Below are 27,256 nucleotides of genomic sequence, written 5' to 3'. Positions count from 1 at the left end.
GCATTCACTTGTAACTCTTTCAATTGAAGAATTATGAGAGCCTGTAGCATTTGCCTCCTAAATTAAATACTTTTTTTTTTTTTGCCTTTGGTATAACCTAATAGATGAAAAACATTAAAAACCTAAGGACAAACTTGATTTCGTGCCATACTCAAGTTTTAAAACACGTTTACTGTTCTGAGTGGAACTTATCTTAGTTATAGATTCAAGTTTCCTTTTTCTCTACAGATCTGAACAGCAAGCTGGCTCTCAGGATTAATCCACAGAATCAGATGAATCATGCCACTATTTATTGATTTAACAGATAAGGGTTTTATCTGATTTTGAAAATATCATTTGTGGTTGCTATTTTTATCTGCAACTATCAGCGTTTTTAAAGTGCAAAATATGTGACATGGAAGTCATCTTTATACGTATAAAGACCTGCGCCATCTACCACCCATACACCTAACCCCTTGTAATGCACAGCACTGAAATTCCAGCATTTCAGACTGCTTTCACAAACAGTAAGCGTTAAAATCTGTACATGGCAGAGTAAATGTAGCAGCCTGGTTATCTGGAGTAAAGCCTATTAAAAAAAAAAATAAAAACTATTGAAAGAAGCTGGAAGTAGGTACCTATTCTCAGGCAACGGACTGAGCCGTCGCCCTTCTGCGAAGACACGTGTGCGTCAGTGGTGGACGAGGGCAGACGCGCGAGCCGGAGCTCCCACCCGCCACGGGCTGTAGCCTCGCAGTGCTTTTCTCACTGACTGAACACCGTTCATTTTAGCAAGCTTTCTGCTACCCATTAACAAATATATTCCACAGTAAGTAGGAGTTTCAAAAGTGTTTAAATTATGTAGGGGCTCTAAATCCCACCTTGCCTAGGCTTTTCCTGGTACAGGCTCTGCTTAGTTGTAATGCTTCAAAGACAGAAAAAATGACAGAGGTCTAGTTCTTCCATATTTCTTCCACAGTTTTAGTTCTCCATATGAAATTCTGAATAAAATCTGTTCCCGAGAGTTTATAGCAAAGCCTCTTCGGGATACAGTTACTCACACAACTTCCTTTCCCAAACGCAGCAATGCCAACAGATGACATTACCATAGTTCAGGCCTTTGCATACTGTTCGATGTATTAGCTGATGGTATTTGAACTGCTCTGAAATGCTGCCCGAGCCTGCAGGTGCTGCCTCGAAGCATCAACACCAGCTCTGTCAGGTGGTGATAAATCCACTGCGGCTGTATTCAGGAGCATTATCTCTGGCTGTTAGGGCTGCTCTGTACTGTACTGTCTGCCTGAGACACTCCATGACAAAATACCTGAACCAATGTGCTTATCTCCCCGCTTCCTGGCATTTAAATAAGGTGCCTTTTCTCCATAATCTGCATCCTTCTGATGCAAAAAACCAATCCTGTGACCATTGGCTATTTGTTGCGATAGCACTGCTTTTTCAAACATTACTTTCCACAGTAGATATGGTGTCATTTTCACAAGGAAATGGTATGCTACAAGATCCTAACCACACCGGAGGTTTGCTCTGTCTACTTGTCCCTTCTTATTCTCTAAGTCCCCAGCATCTCTGACAACAGTTCCCGATGACACGATCACATTGGGTTAACAAACCCCAAGACTGAATGAACTGTAAATACTGAAAATCTGTGTCTCACTTGTTCTGTTCTCTGACTCAGAAATCCCAAATGTGGCTTGGAGATTAAGTTCACATATTTTTAATAGCTTGTTTCTTGTTTTGATATTGCCACCAATCTGTAAGACTGACAGTTATGGCAACCAATACTTCTATGCCTCAGCTGTACTCCTCTGCAAACTACTTAAATTCATGCCCAATAAACTACAACCTGCGGAAAAACAGAAGGTGCTTAATTTGTAGATAGAAGTTCCCGAGAGATTTAACAGCAATCTTAGTTGTAAATGCACTTTGTAGACCCAGCAGAAAGCGCCGCTGTTCAGATAGCATTGGAGGCTCAAAGAACCACCTGCTTGTGAAGGTGGAAAGCAAGGGACGGGGGAAAGGCTGACCTTGTAGCAAAGAATGTATTATTTGCCTTGCACCTAAATCTGCGATAGCATGAACTAGATGGAGGCAGTTCTGAAGACCACAACAAGCAGGAGGGAAGGGAAGCTGGTGTCAGCTGTCTGTGGCAGATGGGAGGAGGTTGCTGACGGGGTAGATGAAACGAATTCTGCAGAGCACCCGGGAGCTCCAGGGGGGTCAGTCTCCTGGGCTCAGGGCCAGCTTAGAGACAGTGCAGCTGGTGGCCTTGGGAGAAGGAGCTGGAAGAGACCTCAGCAAGGGCTGCCCTGCTTCCCAGGGACCCGCTTTTATGCTGGGGGTCTTGCCCTTGGTCCCTGCCCACGATGTGCTGCAGCTGTGTGGCGGCCATGCCTGCACCCGGCCACGGACCTGCAGAGCTGTAGGACGTGGAAAAGAAGGTCCTGGCCAGCATCATCCAGGATGAATCCCGAGGCATGAGGTGCGTAAGATCTGATCTGGTCTCACTTAACCCCAGTTTTTCTCATCTGGAGTGGGCAGCGAGTTGATTTGATGTGCCCTTTAGGTGCTGATAGACGAGTCACACCGCAGGTGGCACAGCACGTCTCCCCACCTGGGCTCCTCCTTTGAAGTGGTGTGGCAAGCAGGAGCTGCTCTTCATCCTTACTGATGAACATCGATATCAAACATCACAAGGGATTCCCTTGCCCCCTTCCTTTTAAAAAACAACTGGCGAGTGGACTGAAATTCTTCCTTTAATTGTCTGGAGAGATTGCCAAATGGCAGCAGTCCTCGGCTGCTGTGCAACACATGGGGCTAAATTACTTTTTCAGCCCATCTCAACAAATCTGTGCCTGTTTTGCTTCAGGAGGCCAGCAATTCCCCTGCTACCAGCTTGGACTCTTTCAGTCATCTCTGCTTCACGGATCCATTGTAATGTATTTGAACGTAACAACTTAAGAATTTCTGTCCTTGTTCCTTCAAAGTGAAACCCAGATAAATTTGAAAACTGTCCCTTTAATTGTAGGAGCTGGGAAATGCTGTTCTCGTAATTCTGTGGTAATATCTTCAGGACTTTCTCTAGGATACTAACTTCACAAATAATTTAGTTAATCAGACTCCATGCTCCATCTGAGACTAATCGGGTTTACTTGTTTGTTTGTTTTAAATCAGATCAATGTATGTATAAACGAGCTCTGTAGACTTTGTCCTACCGAACTTCTATTGAAGGCTGAAGACAGCGAGTCTGCCACCAGCACAGTTTATTACGAAGCTGCAGTCTGCTTGTAAACAAGGATTTGTAGAGGAAAACATAGGGAAGTTTTTGCCAAGCCCTCTTTGACACAGTTTATGATCAGCTCTGCCTAACGCTAACCTCTCCTGTGCAAAGAGAAAAGCCTCCCCATGCCTCTTGATGACTGCCAGAGCCTGTGACTCGGCTGCATCTACAGGCTTTCACTTTTTATTATCGACTGTGATGCGTAAATGCTGCTCTCCAGATTTCACACTTCTGCAGCAAGACAGCTTCCCTCCACAGAGGCAGCGAGACGAGGCAAACATTTCCCCACTTCGTGCTCACATATTCTCACTGTTACGACTGAGACTCGAGTTTCACTCATTCACCTTCTGCCGATTGTGGCTTTTCTTCCAAAGCTAACGCGTCTCTTGCAGCTGCAGCGGGGCCATGTGCACTTGACTCCTACTTCAGATTAACAAAGCTCTTCCTACCGACTCTGAAAATGACAGCCCGCTCAGCTTCTGCGGAAACGCTCTCCAGCAGTTCTGGGAAGAGCTGCCGTCTGCCTCACCGTCCAGACTGTGCATGGTTTGAAGCTGCCTACAAGATTTATTTCTGTGTCTGGAAGTAGTCTCTCGCTGCGCTGTCCCAGTCACAATCTGTGCTTTTTTAATCAGATCTCGGCCCCCCATCTCTAGTTGCAAATCTGGCTCTTCTGCCTCAGATCCGTCACAAACATTTGTTTCTCTCCCATTGTCTTCGTGTTCTTTGTTTCCACACAGTGCAATTTCTTAAAATATTCTTCTCCTGTCCCAGAGTTCAATCAAAGCCACGGAATACAACAGAAATCTGTTTCACTCAGCGTGTGATTTTGAATTGGCAATTAACTTTCCTCTGAAACAAATTAATAAAAACAACTCCATGATCCACAGAAATACTCCAGCCTTCAATGAAAGAACAGCAAGATCAAATGCTCAAAATTAAGACATGACAGCCTGATAATTGACTGTGTAATTTACACATAACCACACGTTTTCTTGCCCAGAGCAGAAGACAGACTATCGAGCAACAGAACTGTGTTTGGACAGGCAACCTCAGCTTGGTCTTCTGGATGTGGCACACTTGATGAGAATCTAAATAATTTCAGTGTATATATTGGCTTATAGCATATTATTTTGTACATAAGTAAGACCCAATCATTTTTTTTTCTATTAACAGTTTGATATAAAAAGGGAAAATGAAAGGCAAAAGGTGTTACATTCTGCAATGAATTTTTCAGAACAAGAAATAATCCAGAATTAGAAATTGGAAATACGAGAGCCGTGTGTTTCCAGTCTCACTGCATTGCCATTTGAGGTATACGTAACAGAAAACCAGTAGGGTATTTTCACAAGACAGACACTGCTCAGAGGTGCCGAGAATTTAAACAATTTTCTAAGTCTGCTAACTAACCTGAATCTACATCTGATGTGTTATTATTTTTAAGAATGAAAAGCCCCCAGCGAAAATCTAGTTGCTGTTATTTGACATTCACAATTGTGCTGTGAAAATTGCACAGACACGATGTCTTCATTCTAGATTATTTACCACTCCTTTAAAATCTCTTTTCTGCTATTCTCACATTTTCTTTTTTGTCGAGCCACATTTTATTCAAGGATCATGGATATTTAGTCCATGTAAGTGCATAATGAGGACATTGAGACTAACTGTAATTAAAACCCTTCTACGTAAAATGATTACATATTCAATTAATAGAAACATACTTTAAAATCTCCCTTGATTTTTAATCTATTGACAGAGGCAGCTGCTGCTTCCAGTGGTCTTTTTGTATGCATTGACTCTTCTTGTCAGCAGTACTACATCAATAAATGCATATGCCTGTCATGCTGTGATTAAATAATGAAACCAAATTATCTCGATTCTGTCCCAAACCTCCTATGTAATCTGATTTAAATTTTATTTTCAATAGTCTGAACTTCAGATAGCTACACTTAAGGCAACTGACTATTGAAATTACGTCACCACTTTTAAGTTGGAAAAAACAACATATTTTATTTATATATTGCAACAAAAGACCCTTAAGCCCAACCTACAGTTTGTTTTCTAAGTTGTAAACACACTTAGAGGGAGCATAGTTAAACAGTTAAAACAGACGGTTACAAGATGCAACCATGTGATTTTGCTTTATTTGTTTAGTAATTACCACATCATGACAGAAACTCTGCTGGTATTTCCATCTACTACCATCAGAGACATCGTCGTATGCACAGCCTTGCTTTAAAAAGGTACACAAAACCACAATTGAAAATACTGAAAAGTAACTTGCAATATGAAGAAATACTTTACCATACAAGAGTAAAATAGGAGAAATCATGGGCATTGTTTTTCAATAGAAGAAGTGGAAAGTATCTTTGCCGTATAGTTTCTAGATTTTATCATGTCAGGTTTACTTGCTTTGGCTCCAGTTATCTCTTCTCACAAATATTTTCCTTACCCACTCCGCCCCCCCCCCAAAAAAAAAAGCCTCTGCATAGATGGCATAACAAATTGCATGTGCAAATAAATAGAAACTATATTATAGAACTGCTGGCAAAAAAAGTAATACTTCCCAGAGTGCCCTTCAGGACTTCAAAAAGCTGAAAAAAGTGCTGGTATGTGATCAGTACCATGCCTGCTTTTCAATGTTCATCACCTATTCAATTTGAAAGCAAGAATATTTTTTTCAAACTTTAGAACACATGGAAACAGCACCTGGAAAAAACATTATTTGTAAGCAAACCTTATGAAACCTTTTAAAGTCTTTGGGTTTGCTCTTGCATTTGGAAATATTGGTGCTATGCGTGTACTCCAAGCGTGTTGCCAGCTGTCCGAGACACCCGATACTCAGCGTGCCGCTATCTACATACTTTGTATACATGGCCTGAAATAGGGGTGAAGGAAAGCAATGGAGGAGGAATACAGTGACCCGAGGGATCAGGTTTTAAGCTTTTGGCTTAGGACTTGTTTACACACCAGAATTGCACCATTTTATTCCACAGAATTTAGAAGAGTAAGATTACCTTGTGTCATCTGTGGCACATCAATAAAAAGGTGCTCACCGTGTAACGGTTTGATCTCTCTTAGAACTGCGGAACAAGCTAAAGCCATTAGTCCTTCTATAAATGGTGCGCACTAGGAATTGTGCAATGTGGCTACACTGGAAAAGAAACCGTAACCCTACCTCACATTCCACTCGTGCTGGTATAACTCCATGTTGATGAAGCCTGATGATGGGGCTTGATCCACCAGGGCTGAGGCTGTCCCTGCAGATAACAGAAAAAGGCACAACAGTCAAGGAGGAAAAGACACGTCCTGAAAATATAGTGAAAAACATTACAAGTGTCTGAATAACAAATACCTAAAGTAAGCCAATACTTCAACTGAAGGCAAAAAATACTCAGTTCAGTAGCAGCCATGAAATCCTTTTCTAATACAGGAAGTGCTCAAAAGTGATCAGGGAATTTGAGAGTGTATTTTTTATCAGTTAGTGACTGAAAATGATGATGCAAATGAAACCACTGAGCAAGAAAGTTCATTTCAGGCTAATGTGCAAACAGAGCTGGAAAAAGTCAGGGCTCCATTATCTTATAAAAGTAATCACGGCATTCATCTCTACCTGATGTAGTATGCTTTTTGAGTAAACTGCCTTACAGATGATAGGCTTAAGTATAATTTTTCAGTAGTGGAGATGTTGTTCATCAGTTTTGAACGCAACTGTAAAAATCAGCTTATTAAAGACATACTTTTTTAAATTCGCAAAAAGAAAAATGTCATTATTTAGAAACATAGAACTATTTGCACTGTCTCAAGAGCTCAACGTTTGTCACTCGAGATATGTCCCTGTCATTCTTTTGGTCATCCAAGGATACTTTGCACTAAAAGCAAGATGAAATGACAGATAGAAAAATATTTTCTTTTTTTTTTCATTCTTTTCTGAACGCTAACAACAACTAAATGAAACAGAGCATGCAACACACTTCATTTTTGCCAATCTGAATGGTATCAAGTGCAGAAAGCCACAGAGAAGGATGGGACAAAATCTGTCTTTATCTGTGCGGCACTAATTGCTGCCAGTCACACGTATGCATGTTCCAGCTCACAGTGGCGGTGTAACTGTGAAAATCCCTCTCCTCCACTATTTATATTGTGACTTCATCAACCTCTAAATGCATTTGACAAAGAAACATTTCCATCAGTGCAAATGCTTGGTTGTCACAGAAGAGAATTTGATTCAAAGGCAGCATCCACTCTCATAAATGCATCCTCCCCAGGCAGGCTCCCAGCCCAGGGGTGCGAGTGACTCACGCACCAAACACCGGTGGTGGCTGTGCTCAGACTCACAACACGGATTTCGAGTCTCCTCTGTTGCCCTTGCAATCCTAAAACATTGCTTTTTTTTTTTTTTTTTTCCATTCCGTGTGCCAAAAAACTGTGAGGACGGGGTTATGGTAACCCGATGCTGCGGGTGTGTGCTGTACACCAGCAGGGCATGCAGGGGTTCAGACGATGCTGGGATAGCGGTGAAGGACTTGGGGGAGTGGAGGGAGCCAAATTTACTGCAGCCTCATCTATACTCTTCTCCGGAACAATAACTGAGGTAAATGCTCACAACGCAGCCATGTTTTGTCCTATGGGGAAGAAGTTGCTTTGATCTAAAAGAGAAACCAGGACCAAAGCACTGTGCAAGCAGCATGCACAATCAGGTGCAGACACAGGAATGAGCTGGAAAGCTAAGGCAGATGCAGCCTACGGTGTCCCCCCCTCCGAATCCATGGAAAAAATGGTATTGTCCTATCCTGTCTGTCATCTAGCAGAAGAAGACAGCAAACTAATGGAAACTGAAGCTGGAAAAAATCAAACCAAAGCGAGATAAACACTGGAACGGCAGAATTAATTACTCTTGGGAAATGATATATTCCTGGTAACCGCATCTGGTTCAACATTACTGAGCTCCTCCTAATAGTAATGCAGTAGAGTAATGGGCACAATATAACAGTTTGTGGCAGAACAAAGATAAACACCCATCACAGAAGCAGTCCTGAAAACCAATTATTTAACTACATAGGTTTGTATCAGCCTTTTATAAAATAATATTAGCTATATGTGACACTAAATAAGTTAAGAATTCCTCCACAATTTGAGAGAAATTCTGATCTAGCACTGTTCAAAAAAGGACATACTTGTTTTCTCTGAAAATTTCCTCTGCCTTTATGCTAATCATATTACTGCTTATCCACTGGGGGAAAAGAAGAGGAATAAGAACCTGTGAGGATAACATAAGACACAGACATGTATTCTCATAAACCTCACTTCACATTCAATATAACTGTTCAGTTTTACTGGCAAACAATTTAAGTTACAACAGCTCTGAAACTGAAGAGTCCTATTGACTTTAATATAACTGTTCTGTATTTTTTATTCTTTTCCAGAAGCTTGAATATATTCAAAGTAAGAAGAAAAAAATGTGCTATGCTTTATAGCTGCCGAGCTCAAGTAAAGTTGCAGGGTTTTTTTTTTGTAAAAATAACAATTCAAAAAAAACTTTCAATTAGCGTGGGATAGCAGGGGTGAGAAAAGACAAGGATTTTTTAATATCCTCAAATATCAAATCCTTTTCCAGAGCAATTCAAATCCTGTGAGACCTTCTTGCATGTCTTCCAGTGCTCTCTTGAGCAGCAGTAGTCCCTTATCGGGGGCTGAATGCAATGAGCTCTCCCCTATTGCCAAGATCTTCCACAGAGTACTTACTGCAGGATCAAAGTGTAATGCTCAGGAAAGAAATATTTAGGTAGCAAAACACTTCTCTGTGTAATTAAAATGCCTGAAGCCTACATGTGTTAAAACCCAATTTTCCACAAAATGACCTTGCTTTCCACTAATGTTCAATTATGAACACTTCTATGAATATATGACTCGGAACTCGTCTATACAAGGGCTCTCAGTTACCTGTGCTCCTGCCCGAGGATCTGCACCAAACACCACACAACTCAGACAGCACACTTAATTCAAACAGCTCCTTCAAGGGACCCCACAAAACCTTGCTGTCTATGAATGAGGATGGTCAGAAGCAGCCCATACACCTTATAATTCTATGGGTGTGTGTGTGTGTGTGTCTGTGCATGTGTTGTTGTTTATTTTTCCTGCAGATCTCACTGTTTTTTCTGACAACCAGGTGGTCTTTGACTGATAAAAAACAGGTAACCACATGAGAAGCTGCAGAGCCAAAGCTAGGTATGGAAGGTTATTACTAGATGTCTTACTAAACAGACTAGTAAGACTAGAAGTCTCCCTAGGATAGGAACCAAATTAATCTACATATGAGAAGCCACAGCTGGATCACTGTTTTTATACATAAATAAGAATTCAGCCAAATTCAGTGCATTTTTTTTTCCAGAAGCAATAGATTTAGGAGCTCAAGTCCAAATTTATAAAACAAAAAACAAAAAAAACACCCTACACCCTTAAAGGTACTTGACCGTGTAGTACCAGGCCCTGAGAGCACGAGTAGGCCCTACGGCCTCCTTCCCCCTCACCCCCCACCCAGAGCTTTGGCTGCCGCTCAAGGCCAGCTTTGAAAGCACGGGGCTGTGTAACTTTGGATCACAGGGCTTTGAAGAGTGCTCTGTGAGAAAGAGCCACAAGGCGTGTTATCTGGGGCCTCTTCCCCTTGGCTCAGACGCTGCTTTTGAGCTCAGGCCCTTGCTATCAGTCCTTGTCCGCGCTGCCTCACAGATAGGCCAGTGCCTGGCAGTATACTATGCTGATCCCGTCCTTGCCTTGATTTGACTTCCCGGATAGAATTCTTCTTCGCTACAGACATTTGTTAGATGTTTAAATACTTTGAAGAACTGTTCTTCTGGCAATTGGGTTGCTAACCCATTTAAAAAAACACAACTTTGACTCCTCAACCCCAAATAGATGTTAAGGAAAACTCTACGCCTTGCACCAAACAAGGCTCTTCTGCTTAATCTAAGTGCTCCACATCCTCCATGTGCAGCACCAGCACTGCAGTACCACGTATTCCACTTTCCAGAAAGGAAAGTGCAGTCCCCACCGTGTAGAAGAATAACAATAATGAAGTAACTGGTATCTTAGACTTCACTAATTATACAGCTGGGAAATAAGGAGCCTCACTAAGAAACAAATCGACAAACTGGCATAGAACTAAGTAATTCCCTTTAATGACTCCATCAGGATTTGCACAGCTCTGTTTCTAGCTTGTGCAGGTGATTCAATAGGTTTGGCAGGATGCTGGTCCCTAACTCCTTTTGTGCATCTTACACTGGAAGGAGCAACACAAAGTACAGGTTTACAGCTGGACATGCCAAAATGCCTCCACATTGCTGCAGGTAAGACATGCACAGTGAAAAATTCTTCAAATTTATCCATCAGATAAGCTGTAAATGTAGGGCCCTTTTCTCCCTCAAACAGTACAGAGAGGCAATGTAAACTCTGATTCCCCCACAAAATGTTTTTTTATATTCTCACAGATTCCTTGCAAATTGCAGGTCTTTGGTAGCACAAAACGAATCTAGTAACATTTCTCATTTTTGCTGTTTCTATCAGATGGTTTGTCTTGAATCCTATTAGACTGGTATCCGAAGTACCTAAAACAGAGCAACTTTTACCTCCTGCTTTTAAAATCTCCCCTAGCTTTGCTGCATTGTGCCTGGCCATTCTTCTTCTTCTTTTTTTTTTTAATCTGAAGTGAAAGCTTTCCCAGATTTTCCTTTCAGTTTAGCATCCTCTAATCTTTCCTTCAAAGCTTTAATGTAGCATTCAGTTCTTCATTAGCTAGAGAATATTACGCTGATTGTTGTGTATGTACAATGACTCCTCTTTTCCTCAGGAAAAAATATTGAAGTTGTAAAGATATGAATTGTCATATGTTACTGGACGTTAGCTCTCAGATCTTCTTTCTCTGCTGAAAATGGTACATGGGAAGTCATGACTGAAGCAGACGGACCTGTGATAGAGGCTACTTTTACTTTTGGTCATTTACTGAAGAAATCTATTAATGTGACACCACTGCATTAGTAAATGGCAAAAGAAAAACAAGGTCTATAACGTTGATTGCAAGCTTTTCCTACATGCACTCAAATAAAAAGATAGGGTAGAGCAGGCCTGCAAAAACTCAGTCTTGTTTTGTCAAGTGATAGAAACTTTCAGAGTAGCCTGAGCATTCAGCCCTGGCTACTGATGGAGAAGTTTTAATCACTGTTATGACAACCCACTGATGTGTACCATGAACAATGTGTATTGGTTTTGCCTATAATTCCTCCAGAACAATAAATCTGTGAGTTGTTCCCATCTTGCAGAGAAAGTTCATTCTAGTTCAAAGTAGAGCAGAGATAAATTAGATTTGTTATGATTATTAGTCTATTTTGCTGTCAAGATGCCATGTAATTTCTGTTGAACAAGACAGACTAAACAAGTAGATTTATATTATTCTTCTGAAACTGCAGCAAATACATATGTGATTTCTTCAACATAGTAGAAAACAGTACTTCTGAGTATTCAGAGTATTTGGGGGAAATAAAGATGAGAAAAACAAGCAGCCAAGCATCCCATTTCCATGTCCTGATTTGTTTTCTATGTCACATATAAAAGGATAATGTTACTTCGCACTTCGAGTCTTTTCATTGTTAACTGTACAAGAACTGACAAAGGAAAATGGTCCTTATGAAGCCAAATTTATGGCCAAAAGACAAAGGTGTCCCTTTTCCTATTACTCCTATGTAAGCCAGTGTTTCTTTTTCAAGCATGGAATACTTTTTCCTCAGCTTTTGTAATTGTTCTTCAAGAGCCCATAATGGTCTTCTCAGGGTTGACTTCATTTATCTGGTAAACGTGGCTACAAGACCCTATCCTGAGGTGTTTCTACCTCATTCACTAATAATAAAGTAGCACAACGGTATAAACTGTAATTTCTCCTAACTATGGCTTCCGCCAATTCAGAATGAAAATGTGCAACATTTGTTCAGGACACACTTTAGATTTCATACTTTAAACAATTCTACAGCTGAAACACATTTTGGAATGAAGTTTTTATACTGTAACGTAAGAATTAAGAAAGATTAATGTACTTGAAATGGTCTTAGTGGTGGGTCAGGCATAGTTAGAGCAGCTTATTCTGCACCTGGTTCAGTTCCAATGGAGAGGAAGTATGTTCTGTTTATCCGAAGTGGCATTTGAAAAAGTTAAATTTCAGTTCTGCTAAACTGATGTATTGTACTATGTCCTGTAAATGTTCTTCTCCTTGTTTCATGACTCATCAGCTAACACTGGATTCCAGGCTGCTTACTGAAAACACCAATCATTTGCTCCTTTAAAAGCGTTAGATTCAGTTTCAAACATATGGCTTATGTTTTAAACACAAAAATTATCTGATGAGGATCATGTGAGGGCTCTGTTAATTTGCAAAACACAGACTGTAAATTGAGATTTCAAAATATCCTTGCACCCTGAATACTTGCACTAATTCTGGGTATAGATGTGGTTGGCTAGCAATCATTGCAGCTTTAATTCTCTTCCCTCGATCTACCCAAAGACAATATTTTCTTTCTTCCTTGTCAAAAATGGTGGAAATACCCACTCAGGAGATATGATTTATTTGATAGAAACGTTATGAAGCAGATCTTTAAGCTCTGGTGATGCCTCATTTCTGCTGAAATTGACAGCCACCTCCGATTTTATTGCCTGGTTATCACACTAGGTCAAATTCTAACTCTGAATAAAACGTTTTGCACGGCTATAACTACTCTCTGAACCACCTCGTGTAATTGATCAAACTTGAATCAATGTTGTGGGAGTGTTTTACAATGTGGAAGCATTTCTGCTTGTTCAGTGCAGCCAATACAAATTTACCCACTGTAGGAGTATAAATGTCAGGGAATCCAGCGGTATGTGCCAAAAATCACATTTGCATGCAGGCAACCGCTCACAGAGCTTGTTTCCTCAGGTGGTTTATGAGATACAACCTTGACTGAGGAAGTGACAACCTTCTGAAGCATCGATTTAAACAACATGGAAATTCTGGGGCGAGCATCCAACATTAAATCTATACGCCCGCAGCCGCCTTCTCCGTGTAACAGAAATATAAACCACAAATCTCGCTCCCAACACACCGTAGTTGGGATCTCCATCTACACCAAGGCGGTGGTCTGTGGAACAGAGACCCCACGGGCCTGTGGTTGGCAGGGAGGCCTGAGGGCGGCCTGGGGCAGCCATTAACCGACCTGCCCCAGCAGCCTGCGGCAGGGGGGCCTGCCCGGGCCCCCACCTCCCTACAGCGGGGAATATCTCCTTCCTACCTGGGCTTTGCCGACCTCTGGCTGCTCTCCGTCTCCATAGCCGATAGCTTTTCCCTCCTGCTCTACGCAGGGCCCCCTCTCCTGTCCACAGCCCGAATTGCATCTCCCCACTCGTTTTCCTGCTTCTGCAAATGAATATTGCATGCTCGTGTTTTGCTTTGAGGTTAACGATACCGTGATCCATCCCACCCCGAGGTGGATTACAGGGCTGTTCCACATATGTTAGTGAAGACAACGGGTGTAAAAGAAAAATTAAAACATTACATAAAAAAGCAGGACAATTTATGGCAGGTAAGAGCGGTGGAAAGAAGAGAACTACTTTTTTCCAGTGGAAACATGGGCAGCTGAGTTATTAGGCCTACAATGAGCATTATTCACTGCGTAAGTCTCTGTAGAGCTGTCCTTGCTGAGGAAATGCAAGGGGGTGGCTGTTTTGTCCAGGTGAACATTTCATTAGAGCAGCCCAGGCCCAGGAACTGCTGCCATCGTCTGTCCCAGGAGGAGGTTGCTTTGCTTGGTTTTGTCAGCCACGGAAAGCTTTGGGTGTCCCAGTTCACATCCATCCCTACCTACATGTATATTTATTTAGCTGAAGCAAACAAGCAAAAACTTTGAATTAAACTACTTGATTTTCAGGTTATTTCTAAGTGGGTATCCTAAGGAAACAAGGCTTCTGCATCTACCCTGTATCTCAGCTGACCGCTTATAATGATGGAAACCCATTTCAGACAAATCTGGCAGATGGACAGAGATCTCAAACATAGTAAGCTCCTAGAAATTTTCTAATAACTGGCAGCTGGATAGAAGAGCCTAATAGAAAGGACACCTTAATTAGTGCCCCCACTGTCCATTTTTCGTTTAGGTTGCAACCAGCCACGCCACGAGCCACCCCATGTCCTGCAGTGAGGGAATGGAGGGGCAACGGGGGAGCAGAGGAGATACGGAGGAGGAGGAAGCTGGAGGACCACAAGGACGTTCAAATCACCAGGAAAGGAGGTTTCACTGGGACAACTAACAGACCAACTTATTTCATCCCTCCCTTGTAGCTCATAGTGCTTTAGAGCCATGTTATTTGGATTGACTTTGGCAGCAGGTAACTAGATCGAAATGCTGTCTACCCATCTGTTGTGTTGATTACTATAATTTCTTTCCCTATGTGTTGTTTATATCATGTTTGGATGTTATTTTGAGATTTTTTTGTCAATAAACATGACAATAACTACCAGAGCATACAGATCTTTCCCCCTCTGAAGAAGGAAAATAAAGCTAAAATGATATGGTTGATAATGTTTATTGAATTAAGAGATGGTTCTTTTAAATTTAGGTATTTTATTGTTCGCTTGAGTGCTGTATAACAGCTGGTTGGAGCATGCATATCTGGTCAATGGTTTATCAACTTCAGCATTTTTCAACTTTTAGAACAGAAATAACCTAGAGAACATTAGTTAAATATTTTTATTTTTCAGGTCATGTCAGGTTCCTGTGATTATTTTTCACTGAAAGCTGGAGTTGACTTTCACCTTCCTGTCACATATAATGTACCAAAAAGGCCATGCAAAAGATATTTACAGGCTTTACAAATTTATGATTTCATAATGGATCCGTAGGTAATAAGAGATTCTTAAGGGCACTGACATACAAATGGCTAATCCAAATACTCACGTAATTTCTACCATACTTCATGTCTATATCCTGTGTAGTTTCAGACCAGCAGAGAATTTACTTGGATGAAGTATATAAAACCATATGTATCGCTTTTGAGCCTGCAATTTTACTTTTTGTTACAGCCACCTAATTATGCAATTAGAGTCAGATTTCTCAGGAGGATAAAGAAAAGGTCCCTCTATTTTCCACAGTTATACAAGCAAAAAAAAATCCATTAAATAAATGTTCTTTTGCTTAATCCATCTTCAAAGTTAAAAAATTAATATTTAAAAATGAAACTGGAGTTGTAATTCTACCTTTACGCTTATAAAAGAAATTTGTAAGATGTGAAAATGACAATTTTAAATACCATAGTTGGGAATGGATAAGAATTGTATACTGTATTTAAAGAACTACCAAAGAAGTGTCCTTGTTGTTAGAGCTTAGGCACCCCAGCCTCCCCTGCTAACACTGGTAAATAAAATCGAGGAGCCAGAATGAACTTGTGATGCTGCACGTGAGTACATGCATGAGTGACATCTGTTGGATGCTGGCGGAGCTGGAGCAGGAGACGGATGTTCCTTGCCTCGTGAATTTGCTCCTGCATTCATGGGGGACTGAACTGATATATATGTGCACGTATCTCAAGTGTACATATACAAAGAGGTAGAGAAACCCCCACACTACTAAAATGAAATAACCCAGTGGGACTTCTATGGATCTTCAGGCTGATGGAACCCAGTAGCCTTCTGCAGAGCATTGCTAGCAGTAGTGAGAGGAGAAAATTCATAGCAATGACCAGCCCTTATCTACCAGACACACTTTTATTAGAGCTCAACTTGGATAAGCATGGAAAGTAATTTCAGTAAGACTTTCTGAAGAAGGAGGTTTGTGTTCTGCTCTGATTCAAAAAAAAAAAAAAAAACAGGTTCAAACTGTTTTTTGTTTTTTTTTTTGGTTCAGATCTATGGTTCTAGTTCTGCTTCCTGGCAGTAACAGCATTTGCTGGTCATCAAACCAGAGAATGAGTAGGTTCTAGGAAAATTTGGATGTCCTTAACAAATCGATTAATCGAATGGAATTAAATGTGGCAGTGTGAATGCTATGTAATGCTGCTGAGGAGTAACAAGAAGAAGCTTCATGGTAAGCTGAGAGCTGGAAATATCACAAGAAAAGAAGCACTTAAGACAGTCGCAGAAAACTGTCAGAAAATTGTCAGCCACTGAAACTAAGGCAAAACGTGTGTAGCTGTGAAAAAGGCAAGTGTCGTGTAAGAATGCAAGAAGGAGGTATTTCCAGCAAAGATACCTGAATACTGCTATTTTTAAAAATGCTGAATTTTCATCTCAAATACTGTATGCGCAGTGTGTACTATTCAGGAAAGATTAATTCAAATGGAAACATGGCTACTCAGATGATAAAGAGAGCACACAGCCTGTCTTTGACATGTAACTGAAAGAGTTCAGTGTATTTAGTCTACGAAAATGAAAGTTCCTAGAGAAAATGACCACAAAAAAATCAGGTGGTAAATGATGTTTTGGAGAAAGAGATACAACCTAAAAGACATATTTTTTAGTAAGAATTGTGAAATGATATAAATGGATTGCAAATACATTTAGCTTAAGAACTAGAAAAATATTTTTAACCCTCAGAGAGTTTTGAGGCTGCTGAAGAGCTTTTCTATGGGACTAATGGTAACAACACAAAACAAAACAACAACAAAAACAAGAAACAAACAAACAAACACACCAAGACAAACCACCTAAATCATTTCAAGATGAAGATCAATACAATTCTAAATGAAAGGATGATATATATGGCTACCCACATTAGGAAAAGAGTAGCAAAATTGTCCCAGGAAGTCCTTGACAGACCTGCATTCATATCAGCAGCCTCAGAAAAACAGCTCTGACTGCTGTAAAAAGTTTTGAAACATAACTTTGGAAGCCCAGACACCATCATTATTAATTACTGCTGCTAATTTTAGGGGAAATCTCTTTGATGTCAGGCTTATGTCACAGTGATGTATTTTCTTCTAAACTGGAAGACTGAGTTGCCTCTGAACCATGAAAATTTCTATTTTCTTAACATTTCTCTTACTTTGCATTTTTTATTTTCATTTACCTACTTTCTGGACACGCCACCTTCAGTTAAAAGTTTACCAGTTGATGGGCAGGATTATCTGATGTCTTATTTTCTCCTTATAATTTTCCTGACTTCAAAAATGTTCAGATAAATTGTTTGTATCTTTTCAGATTTATCACTGTCAGTGTGTCTTAGTGGAACCATGTGTTCTCTTCTACCTAAAACTATAGACTATAACTAGATTCATGAAGAATTTTAAAGCAAAGATTCAAAGCCATTGTCTTTACTAGCACTGCTCTAACTCCTCCAAGAATAACTTTATAATAACTGCAGTCCCTGTAGGCATAAGTAGAGAAAGGAAAGCCATAGCAGCTTTGTTTTTCAAAACCTGTCATGTACTCTAAGCAGCGATGAATCCAGATACAGAATATCAAAAGACACACGCAGTGTTCCCCTTCATTAAACAAGCATTTGATTTTAAAACACGTTTACTCTACGTATTGGCTGCCAACTGCAAATACACTGTTTTCTAGATCAAAGCGTCTCTGTGAGGTACAAAATCACTGACGCTAGTTGTCATCACAGCATTGGATACGCCTGTCTTTCAGGATACTTTGAACAGGTGCAGCCAAGTATATAACCAGGCAGCAGGAGCAGGCCAGCTTGTAAAAGGAGAATTCTTGGCAAGAAAAATTAACCTATCCGAGCTCCTGCTGCTGCCACCCAGATACCTGCAGCACCTGTGCGTACACTCGTGGAAGTAGGTGATTTATGCATACGCTGCACTGCGGTGTGCAGCATAAATATATCTGCAGATTAGGAAGGAGCAAAGGGAGTAGACGGCGATGCTGAAGATGACTCACTGGATTTCAGACGAGCAGCTGGGATGCTGAGTATGCACAACAGCCGAAGAAGAGAAGAGAAACGCACCCCCTCGCAGGAGAACAGGCAGCGAGGACGGAGGCTGAGGAAGGCAGCCTAAGTAGGAAAATCAGCAGGATTAACTGCTAAGGTCTCACTGTTACCCTGCTGTTACCAATTGTCTTTGAAGCACGGCTAGAAATGGCCCATGTAAAGGATGACAACCGCTCTGCTGATATGAGCTGGCTTGTCAGCCCGAGTTGGCAGTAGTTTCTGCAGTTAACATAGCACTTACTGCTTTGCTGATGACCTCTGTCGACATCTGTGATGCCATTTCTTTTTATCCAACATGCACTGATAAAACCACAGCCAATGACACAAAACAAACAAACAAACAAACAAGATGCTTTTAATACCAAAAAATGAAGCATTTTTTTTTAAAGTTTTGAAACGCCAGGACTCAGATTGCCTGTGCTGCTTTAAGCTCCACTTGTGCGTATTTATACAGACACAGTCTCTAACTAAATGATCATATAGCCCACACAATGCTTAGTGCACAGGATGAGTGTGGCAATCGAGCCTGTTCTCTTCAGAGTCTTTGCTCACTTCCTGCACAGACAGAAAGCTGCACGGGAGCTCAGTCTGAAGGCTACAAGAAGAGAAGGGAGTCTCATGACTTAAAATTGCATACTGCTGCCCCGATGAGAGCTGCTTCAAAAGCTGTCCCCAGTTGCCTTTTCACTGTTAATCTGTGCGTCAGTCATCATCACGCCATCTACCCTGCACGTGGCTGGGAGCCCCGGCTCATTTAGGAATATTGGTTGTTCTCTGACACTTGGCATCTGGAAGGGTTCAAGTTGCAAACCTGGGGTAGCAGAGCCTAGGTTTTTGAAAGGTGAAAGATGTATCCATAATTAGGTAATCAACTTATACTCAAAAGCAGGCTAACAGACTGATGTACACTCAGCAATAACCTAGAGGGCCATATCTCAAACCCTTAGGAGGAAATGAAATATCATTTTCTCACAAAAAAAGCACCACCCATATTTCTCCTGACAACAGCATGACTCTTGTGAAGAAATGCCATTACTGTGCAGTTAAAGATTGTATCATAATGCACCCACATAGAATGGCTAAAGGAGATTGCTCTCTTATAATGTGAGCAATATGTTGTGAAGCTTTTTATGCTTAACTTTGCAATGTTTATAATATTCCTCAAACAACACTTGCAAGTATGCTTAATCAGCATATGAAAGGTACTAAGGAAATACAAAGCCATGTTATAACATTATGCTGAAGGATAGATTAACAAAATTGAATTTGTTTAATTCAGGACATATCTATCTGGATCAGAAACCGATGACAAAGTTTAGGGTTATCTGGTTATACCAAGAATATACAAGTCACATTTCCTTGAACAAAGCAGGGATCAGTCTTTGACTGCCAAAGCAGAAGACAGCATCAGTTAGCTGGAAGGTGGTGAATGGCTGTCTGTTCATGGTATGACCAGCCTTAGCCATTTCCAAGACTTACTATAGAAGATTAACAAGTGTTTACATTTTCAGATGTGCTGCGGTTTGGTTATATTCTCTGATATTATTGTATACGTTCAGCCAACGGCCTACAGATTTGTTCTGTTTTACTAGAGGAATGATTGGATTTCATGCAAACAGACTGTTGATATTTGCCAGGAAGCATCCTACTAAATATAGCTATGTAAAAGGTGGATGTTTTCACCAGAAGTGCTCGTTGACATGGCGGTGATGAAACTGGAGTCATGCTTGTCTTAAGAGGTTATCGTACTTGTATTTTGTGAGGTATTCATGAGTAGTACAGATGGAACTTCTAATATGGCATTTTAAAATTTATATACTTTGTCAGCCATACCTAAAACTACGAGCCAATGCCTAGAATTCCATCATTTTTTGGACAGGACCATACTTCTGCTATGTATTTGTACTATAAAACACTGTTACTTGCCTAATATTGTAAAAATACAAGTAAACTAACAGTTTACCACCAGAAATACAGTAAATCACTTTTACACTACATCACTTAATATAGCTTAAAGAACTAATACCAGGGGAATTTTCCAAGGACTACAGAAGTATTTTTTCAAGGAAATTAAGAGAAATTGACAAATATTGAGACTAATCATTTTTGGTGGAATTATATTTATATAAATGAGGTTGTAATCAGGCCAATGGATAAAAACTCATCCTTGTTTTACTAACACTAATTCTTACAGTATTACACATGTAAATGATACCCACATTTTACAAGTGGAGGAAGAAGCAGCAAGCAAATTGCCCTGGCAATTGAACAAATGCTACAATCATGAAGTACAGAAGCTCAGCTGCTGCAAATAATATGCAAAATATAAACATGAATATATATATATGAATATTCTGCTGCTCTATTTAGGAGTATATTATCTATATTCACTCAAAACATCATAAGCATTTTGAATCTCGAGTTTTTTAGTGAATCATTACTGTAATAAGAATTAAATTTCCATTTTAATGTATGTCAGCTAAATTGCTTGAGACAGGCTTCATCCCTACGGATTGAATAACATTGTATTAATAATAGTTCAGGTGGTAATTATACATTCATTATGCTTAAACTTTGTTTTGTTAATTCTCTTTTGTTTTGCCTTGGAACCAATTTTTTTAAGCAAACCATATGTGAGTTGGTGCCAACAGACAAGGGAAGCAGTTTGTTTCAGAACATGTGAGCCGATGAAGAAATGCGTACCATTCTTCCAAATCAAGTGAGTTGCTAACACCCACAAATTTAAGAGAGGCAAAACATCAGTGTCAATAATGAATAGGCAGAAAAGGCACTGAAAGGCCAAAAGAACCAAGGAGCATGAGCAAATTAGCATAGACATCGAAACAGATAGGAAGAGCTGAGTGGATCAAAACTAAAGAAGCAAAACTGGGAATCAAGTGATATTTGATTAAGCCATTTGCCATTTAGGAAAATATGGAATCGCAGTGGGAAAGACTCGTAGAAGTCTTTTAAATATTCATAAGAGTATTTAAAACAAAAAAACACCACCACTACCACCAACAGACAACAACAAAAAAGAAACAAACAAAAACAAGAAAAATTATCGAATTAAAATCTGTGTTTTCTTATCTACTTTCTAGCTGTGCCCAGAAGGCAAAAAATTATCTCATGTTCAGATAAAACGTATTTTGAATTTAGCAAATTGTCAACATGATTCATGAGAAGAACACCAGATACTAAGGGTGAATAAATAGTAAAGCAAGGTCTTACAGCATTGGAGGCAGAAAGGGAAGTGGGGAGCTGCACGAGATAATATCATGGTGATGGATGAATGTAGATACTTACTGTTTTATTCAAGTATGCATTCAAATCTGTGATAAATATAAGTTTCAAAATGCAGCAAATTGCATACATAAAGGATAAGCAAAGAAACATTGCGGTAAGAAGGTTTTACACTTATCTGAAGAAGTGAAGTGCAAATTCAACATTAAAATTCTGTTTATTTCACTAATATATCTCCATCAGCTATGGAAAAAGGAACATTTATCATGTTAGATATTAAAACACATACTTTAATGTTCTTCCTACATCACATATAAACCAGCTTCACTCTAGTGCTTTCTCACTTTACGACATCCCAGTTAGCAGACAAATCCTTCAGCTCATGGACATGCCTTGTTGTAGGTAGTTGCCCAGTAAATGACACACTAACAAATAGATTCATATGCAAAATATTTAAACATTAAAAACCGCTCTTTGTTTCTAGATGGAAATATTTTATTTATAGTGTGGTTAACTAAATAGGCACAAAAGATAGGTCTGCACAGCAGCCAAGGGATCTGATTGCCATGCTTACGGGTAATTTAAAGCTTTGAAAACCAACAGCAGCAGAGAGGTTGCAGCAGCATAGATCTCACCCTCGCAGAGCAGAGCTGAGGACATTTACTCAGGCCACTTGTCACACTGCCCACCTGCATTGCAATGGGTAACTCATCTGAGCTAGGGATGCTGCCATCTGCTGCAATCACACGTTTCTACAGTGCTGGGATGTGTCTTTAAAAAAAACAAAAGGTTCTCCGAGGAAGGTATCTGAGTGGACTGAGAAGGACTTCTGACTGACATTAGCGAGCATGATAAAAGGCTAATTTTAGCTCTTGTTCCAAATGCTCCACTCCTTCTAGCTTCTTAAGGTATTCATCAGGCTGAACAGAAGTTTTACATTTAACGGTTTGGTTTTCAGGTGTGTGAAATCCATTTGGAACAAAGTTTATAACATTGAAGCTTTACTAAATGATCCCTTTAAGGATACCTTTGAATAGAAGCATGTGCGAGAAATGCTGAAGGAAGCAGAACTGGAGGCATTTTAGTCTGATCTAAATATATTTAATGTGCAGCCTGGTGTACAGTGGTAACTTCAGGTGGGGGAAGAGGGGAAATTAAAACCTCAGTGGCAACTATAGTTATGGACTGGGACTTCTATTCAGAAAAAAAAAACATAAGGTAAAACAGTTTTGAACCCTGAAGAATTGTCTGTCTTTGAATTTCTACGTAGGAAACCTTAAAAGGATGTAGAAAAGCCTCCTATGACCTGCTGGCAATGCTCTGCGTAATGCAGCCCAGCATATCGCTAGTCTTCTTTGTGGCTAGGGCACACTGCTGGCTTGTGTTCAGCGCGGTGGCCGCCAGGACGCCTGGGCCCTTTTCTGCCAAGCTGCTCTCCAGCCAGGCAGCCCCCAGCACCTCCTGGGGCCTGGGGCTGGTCCTCCACAGGTGCAGGACTTTGCAGTTCCCCTCGTTAAACTTCAGGAGGTTCCCGTTAGCCCACTTCAGCAGCCATTTAAATCCCCAAAGGCTAACTCCTGGAACTGAAATAGCTGCGGCCTACCAAGTGCTGTTGAACAGCTGATTGCGCACCTGACCTTAATGAGTTTACTTCACCTTCTAATAGGAACAAATGGATTTGAAAGAATAAAGAACGGTTGTAGAAAAAGTAACAAATGACATCGCAGTAGAAAAATGCTTTAGCATCATTCTTATTCAAATCCATTCAAACAAGAATTAATCCTCAAAAAGTACCCATGAATCATTGTTTCATAGGAGGTGAAATCCCGAGCACAGAGGCTTGGCCAGGGCAAAAAGGCAACCATACAGAGGGTTAAATAGAGAATCTGCTAAATTCCAGCCCTACATCAATTCATCTACCCCCAAATATTCCTTCATGCTGATAAAACCAATTATTTTTACACACAACTAACATTTATTATAAACTTCTGTTAAAAAAACAAGTATAAAACAAAACTGAGAAGTAAATGTTACATTTTGATAAATATTTCAAGCCAAATCCGTGTCTCAGTGAAGTCAGTATTAAAACAGACTTCAGCTAAATCATGATCAAGTTTCAAACAGTTGCAATGGACAAACTGGCAAACTGGCTCTGACAATCACGTAATCTTGTGGAAACAGGGAAGCTACAGAAGTACAATATGCGGAGTACGTTTAGCATACAGCAGATAACGGCTTCAAAGATTATTTCATAGAAATGTAGGGCTAGATGACGCCTTGGGAAATCATGCAGATTGAACCTCTCATTTCTGTTGATTTCCTCTGTACCATTTCTAGTCTGTCTACATCTTTGTAGAGTGTGGTGCAAAAACCACAAACAGCGGTGGTGCACAAACCACACACAGTAATACAGCTGAGGACTCACCAGCGCTGAGTACACCAGAATAATTAGCTTTGTTATCTCAGCGATGACCTCCCTGCAAATATCTCCCCAGAACACATTATTTCACTCTTTTGTGACACTATTGTTTTATTGGTTTATATTTATCTTGCTGTCCAGGAAAACTCTGAATTTCTTCTGCTGTGTAACTGGCTGATGGTCATTCCTCATTTTGTTTTTGTGTATCTCATTTCTGCTTCGTAAGCGTTGGTTCTCCAGCTCTATTAAACTGAATTTATCTTGCTGATTGTCAACCATGATTCCAATTTGTTACGATAGTTCTGCCCTTCACAGTACTTGCCCTCTCTTCCAGCTTGTTCTTACTTATAAATTTTGTAAGCACATTCTCCTTTCTGCTATCCAAGTGCTTAATTATAATATTGAATGGAAATGACCTTAGGACAGACTCTGCTGGAATCTAACTTAAAATTCCCTCTCAGTTTGCAGCAGAACATTGGTTACTCATCTTTGGGAGTCATTTTTCACTTTGCCTCTAGACTCTATTCTGTTGTTTGCTTGCAATATGGAATAATGTCAAATCCATTTCTAACAGCAAGATATGTCTTATCTCCCACAACCCCTCTGGTCATGAAGCCAATTACTTCCTTAGAGTGTAGCTGTTGATGCCTCTTTTATTCTCGTCTCTTAATAAGAGAGCATTCTCTAGGTTCACAGGATGAGAACAGGAAGGCAGTGCTGCCTCTGACTCCTCTTCACCCACCATTAAAGCCCTCAGCACTACTTTTCTCCTCCGGATGGTAATAAAGCATGCCCAGTGAGCAACGAGGCGAAACCTGACATATAGCCCATACACAACTTCTGCCGCTCCCTCATTCCGTGTGGCCCAGACATGCAGCAGCTGTGTTTAGAGAAGAAAGTGTTGCAGATGCCGAAAGTAGAATAGGGGAAGTTGCAAAGACTGTCTATAAAGGTTGGGAACTGTTGGTCTGAGGTAAATCTCATCATATTCTCTCAGTTTGGACATCTCTGTCACTCCAAATATTCTTCAACCTGCTCTGCCTCCATTCAGGCGAACTATATAAAAGTAAGCAGAAAAAAGCAGCTAGATCACTTTTTAATATTTGTTTGAAGAAAATCCAGAAGTTCCTATCAAATTTAATAATTTAGTCCCAAAAATGAAATATCAAATATTTTTACAAATAAATAATTCATCTCAGGAAAATGTTAATAGTTTACTATTAATCTTAATAACAAGAAATAAAATATCATCTATTTTTCTCCCTTTTAGATGAAAACAAAGAGATGAACAAGTAGCAGAGAAGGAAAAGCAATAACATACAGTATCAAGGTTTGAACAAGTCACTTGTTTTTCAAGATATTAGAAATCCTATTTTAACTCTCCTTCTTTCCTCCTTGCTGCTAAATTACATGGTTGATTTTGAGCATATACAAAAGTTAGCTATTTAAAAGAATTCCAGGAAAAAAAAAAAAAGTTTTATTTTTTCAAGACTGGAGAAGGTAAGAAGCTGTGCTTTGTGATAAACTGGTAGAGCTAAAAGGTATGTATCTGCATAATAACTGCTTACATTGATGCTGAGATCAGCTAGCGCTCTCAGACTTCTAAGGGTTAAAAATAATTTGGGCCCATTAATACGAACAATCCCTTTTAAACAAAGATTCTGAAGCCTGAATCGCTATGCTGAAGGTGACATGCAAATAACACAATAGTAGAATTTCCTAAAAAAATCAAACCTCACACTACAGAACCATAAAATACATCTTTTAGGTGAATTGAATGTCTACTTTTAAAACCACCCTTAGCCACATAAAAATATTAAAACAAGAACACAGAGAAGTCTATCATCTTTTCCTTCAGGAATTTCTTACATATTCTTTTACTCAGGGTCAGAGAAAATGCGTTCTGCATACTCCTACCTCCTACAAAATAAAGTGTTTTGCATAATGCGTAGGGTCCCAAGGATTTCTCAGTGATACAAGACAGTGAAGATGCATCTCACCCACATATCCCTTCTGTACACCTTCGAATGTTCAAATCACTGAAATCCACTCATGCTGTTCTATGCATTGTTATGAGCATGTTATATGGGTTAAAATACCCTGCAAATTCAATCGGGTGAATGAGTTGAAGTGTACCTTACATACACACACACAGGCGGTGTGAGCTTGTGATAAATTTTCTTTTTTAAAGTACACATTTAAACATAACAGATATTCACTTTGTTTGCCTTTACAGTGTTGTCTGGGTAAAAGCACTGAAGTTGTTTCAGTATAAGGTCATATTTTCTTTCTTTTTGGCAGCCATCAGATCACTTTAACTTTGTTCAAACTCAAATGAGCGGTGCTATAGTAGGTGTGAAGGTATGATCTTTAGCGCCTAGTTTAAAAAATAGGGTAGGACCATCTAGCTCTAATAAGCATAGATGAAGAGGTCTGCACATATTCATAAACCTGTACAGTTTCAGTCAGAGATCTGACCACGGAAGTCCCAATTTGATGGACTGACTACCGACTTTGAAGTTTCCATTTCTAGGTGCTTTTGAAAATCTGAAGTTGATTTATTCTGAGGTGGTGGGCAACTACAGGGTAGGCAAGCAGAGAGGCTTTGGGTCAAAGGCACACCAAGACTTTTGCTTTCAGTGGTGCCCATGGCCAACTCAGGCCAGAGGTCCCAACAATTTCCTTTCTCAATGATCATTTTCCATCCCTACTAACCAACTGCAGCAATGATTTTCAGGGGAACTTGATTTTTGGAGGGGAAGGGATGAGCCAGTGCCACTGGCACCCTCAAGGAGGCCATCAGTTTGCAGACCAAGCTCCCAGGCTGCAGAGGCCAAGTCCCAGGCCGGCTTTCCAAGCTCCCAGGCTGGCAGGCATCTTCTATCAGGGTGGAGCTGCCATGGAGTGTCAGGCCTTGCTTATTGCTGTCAGGTTACCTGCAGAACTGTGCCATCACCATCCCAAATCCCAGTGATGGTTTCCCATCCCAATGCAGTAGCTAGAGTGCTGTGTTCAGCTCTGGGGCCCCCAGCACAAGAAGGACATGGGCCTGTTGGAGTGAGTCCAGAGGAGGGCCACAAGGATGATCAAAGGGCTGGAGCACCTCTCCTGTGAAGACAGGCTGAGAGAGTTGGGGTTGTTCAGCCCGGAGAAGAGAAGGCTCTGGGGAGACCTTACAGCGGCCTTCCAGTACCTAAAGGGGGCTACAGGAAAGCTCTTTGCCAGCCAGTGCAGTGGTAGGACAAGGGGTAACAGCTTTAAACTAGAACAGGGTAGGTTTAGATTAGATATGAGGAAGAAATTCTTTACTATGAGGATGGTGAGGCACTGGCACAGGTTGCCCAGAAAAGTTTTGGATGCCCCATC

At 40.3% G+C, this 27,256-nt stretch overlaps 1 protein-coding gene across 1 annotated transcript in view; it reads right to left on the bottom strand.

The window, feature by feature from the left end:
- LOC308189565 (uncharacterized protein) overlaps positions 1-27,256 on the bottom strand; it is a 76,895-nt gene that overhangs the window by 25,694 nt on the left and 23,945 nt on the right. Inside the window, exons 4-5 of the mRNA XM_080579701.1 lie at positions 6,453-6,534; positions 1,652-4,126 (exon numbers count right to left, since the gene is read on the bottom strand). Coding sequence (XP_080435827.1) covers positions 4,091-4,126; positions 6,453-6,534 — 118 coding nt within the window. The 3' untranslated portion in view covers positions 1,652-4,090. The remainder of the gene's footprint in view (positions 1-1,651; positions 4,127-6,452; positions 6,535-27,256) is intronic.

The sequence above is a fragment of the Anser brachyrhynchus genome, assembly GCF_964034855.1.
Source record: "Anser brachyrhynchus genome assembly, chromosome: 2".
Classification (NCBI taxonomy): domain Eukaryota; kingdom Metazoa; phylum Chordata; class Aves; order Anseriformes; family Anatidae; genus Anser; species Anser brachyrhynchus.
Note: the sequence above shows the minus strand (reverse complement) of the source record. Positions and strands in the feature narration are given on the sequence as shown.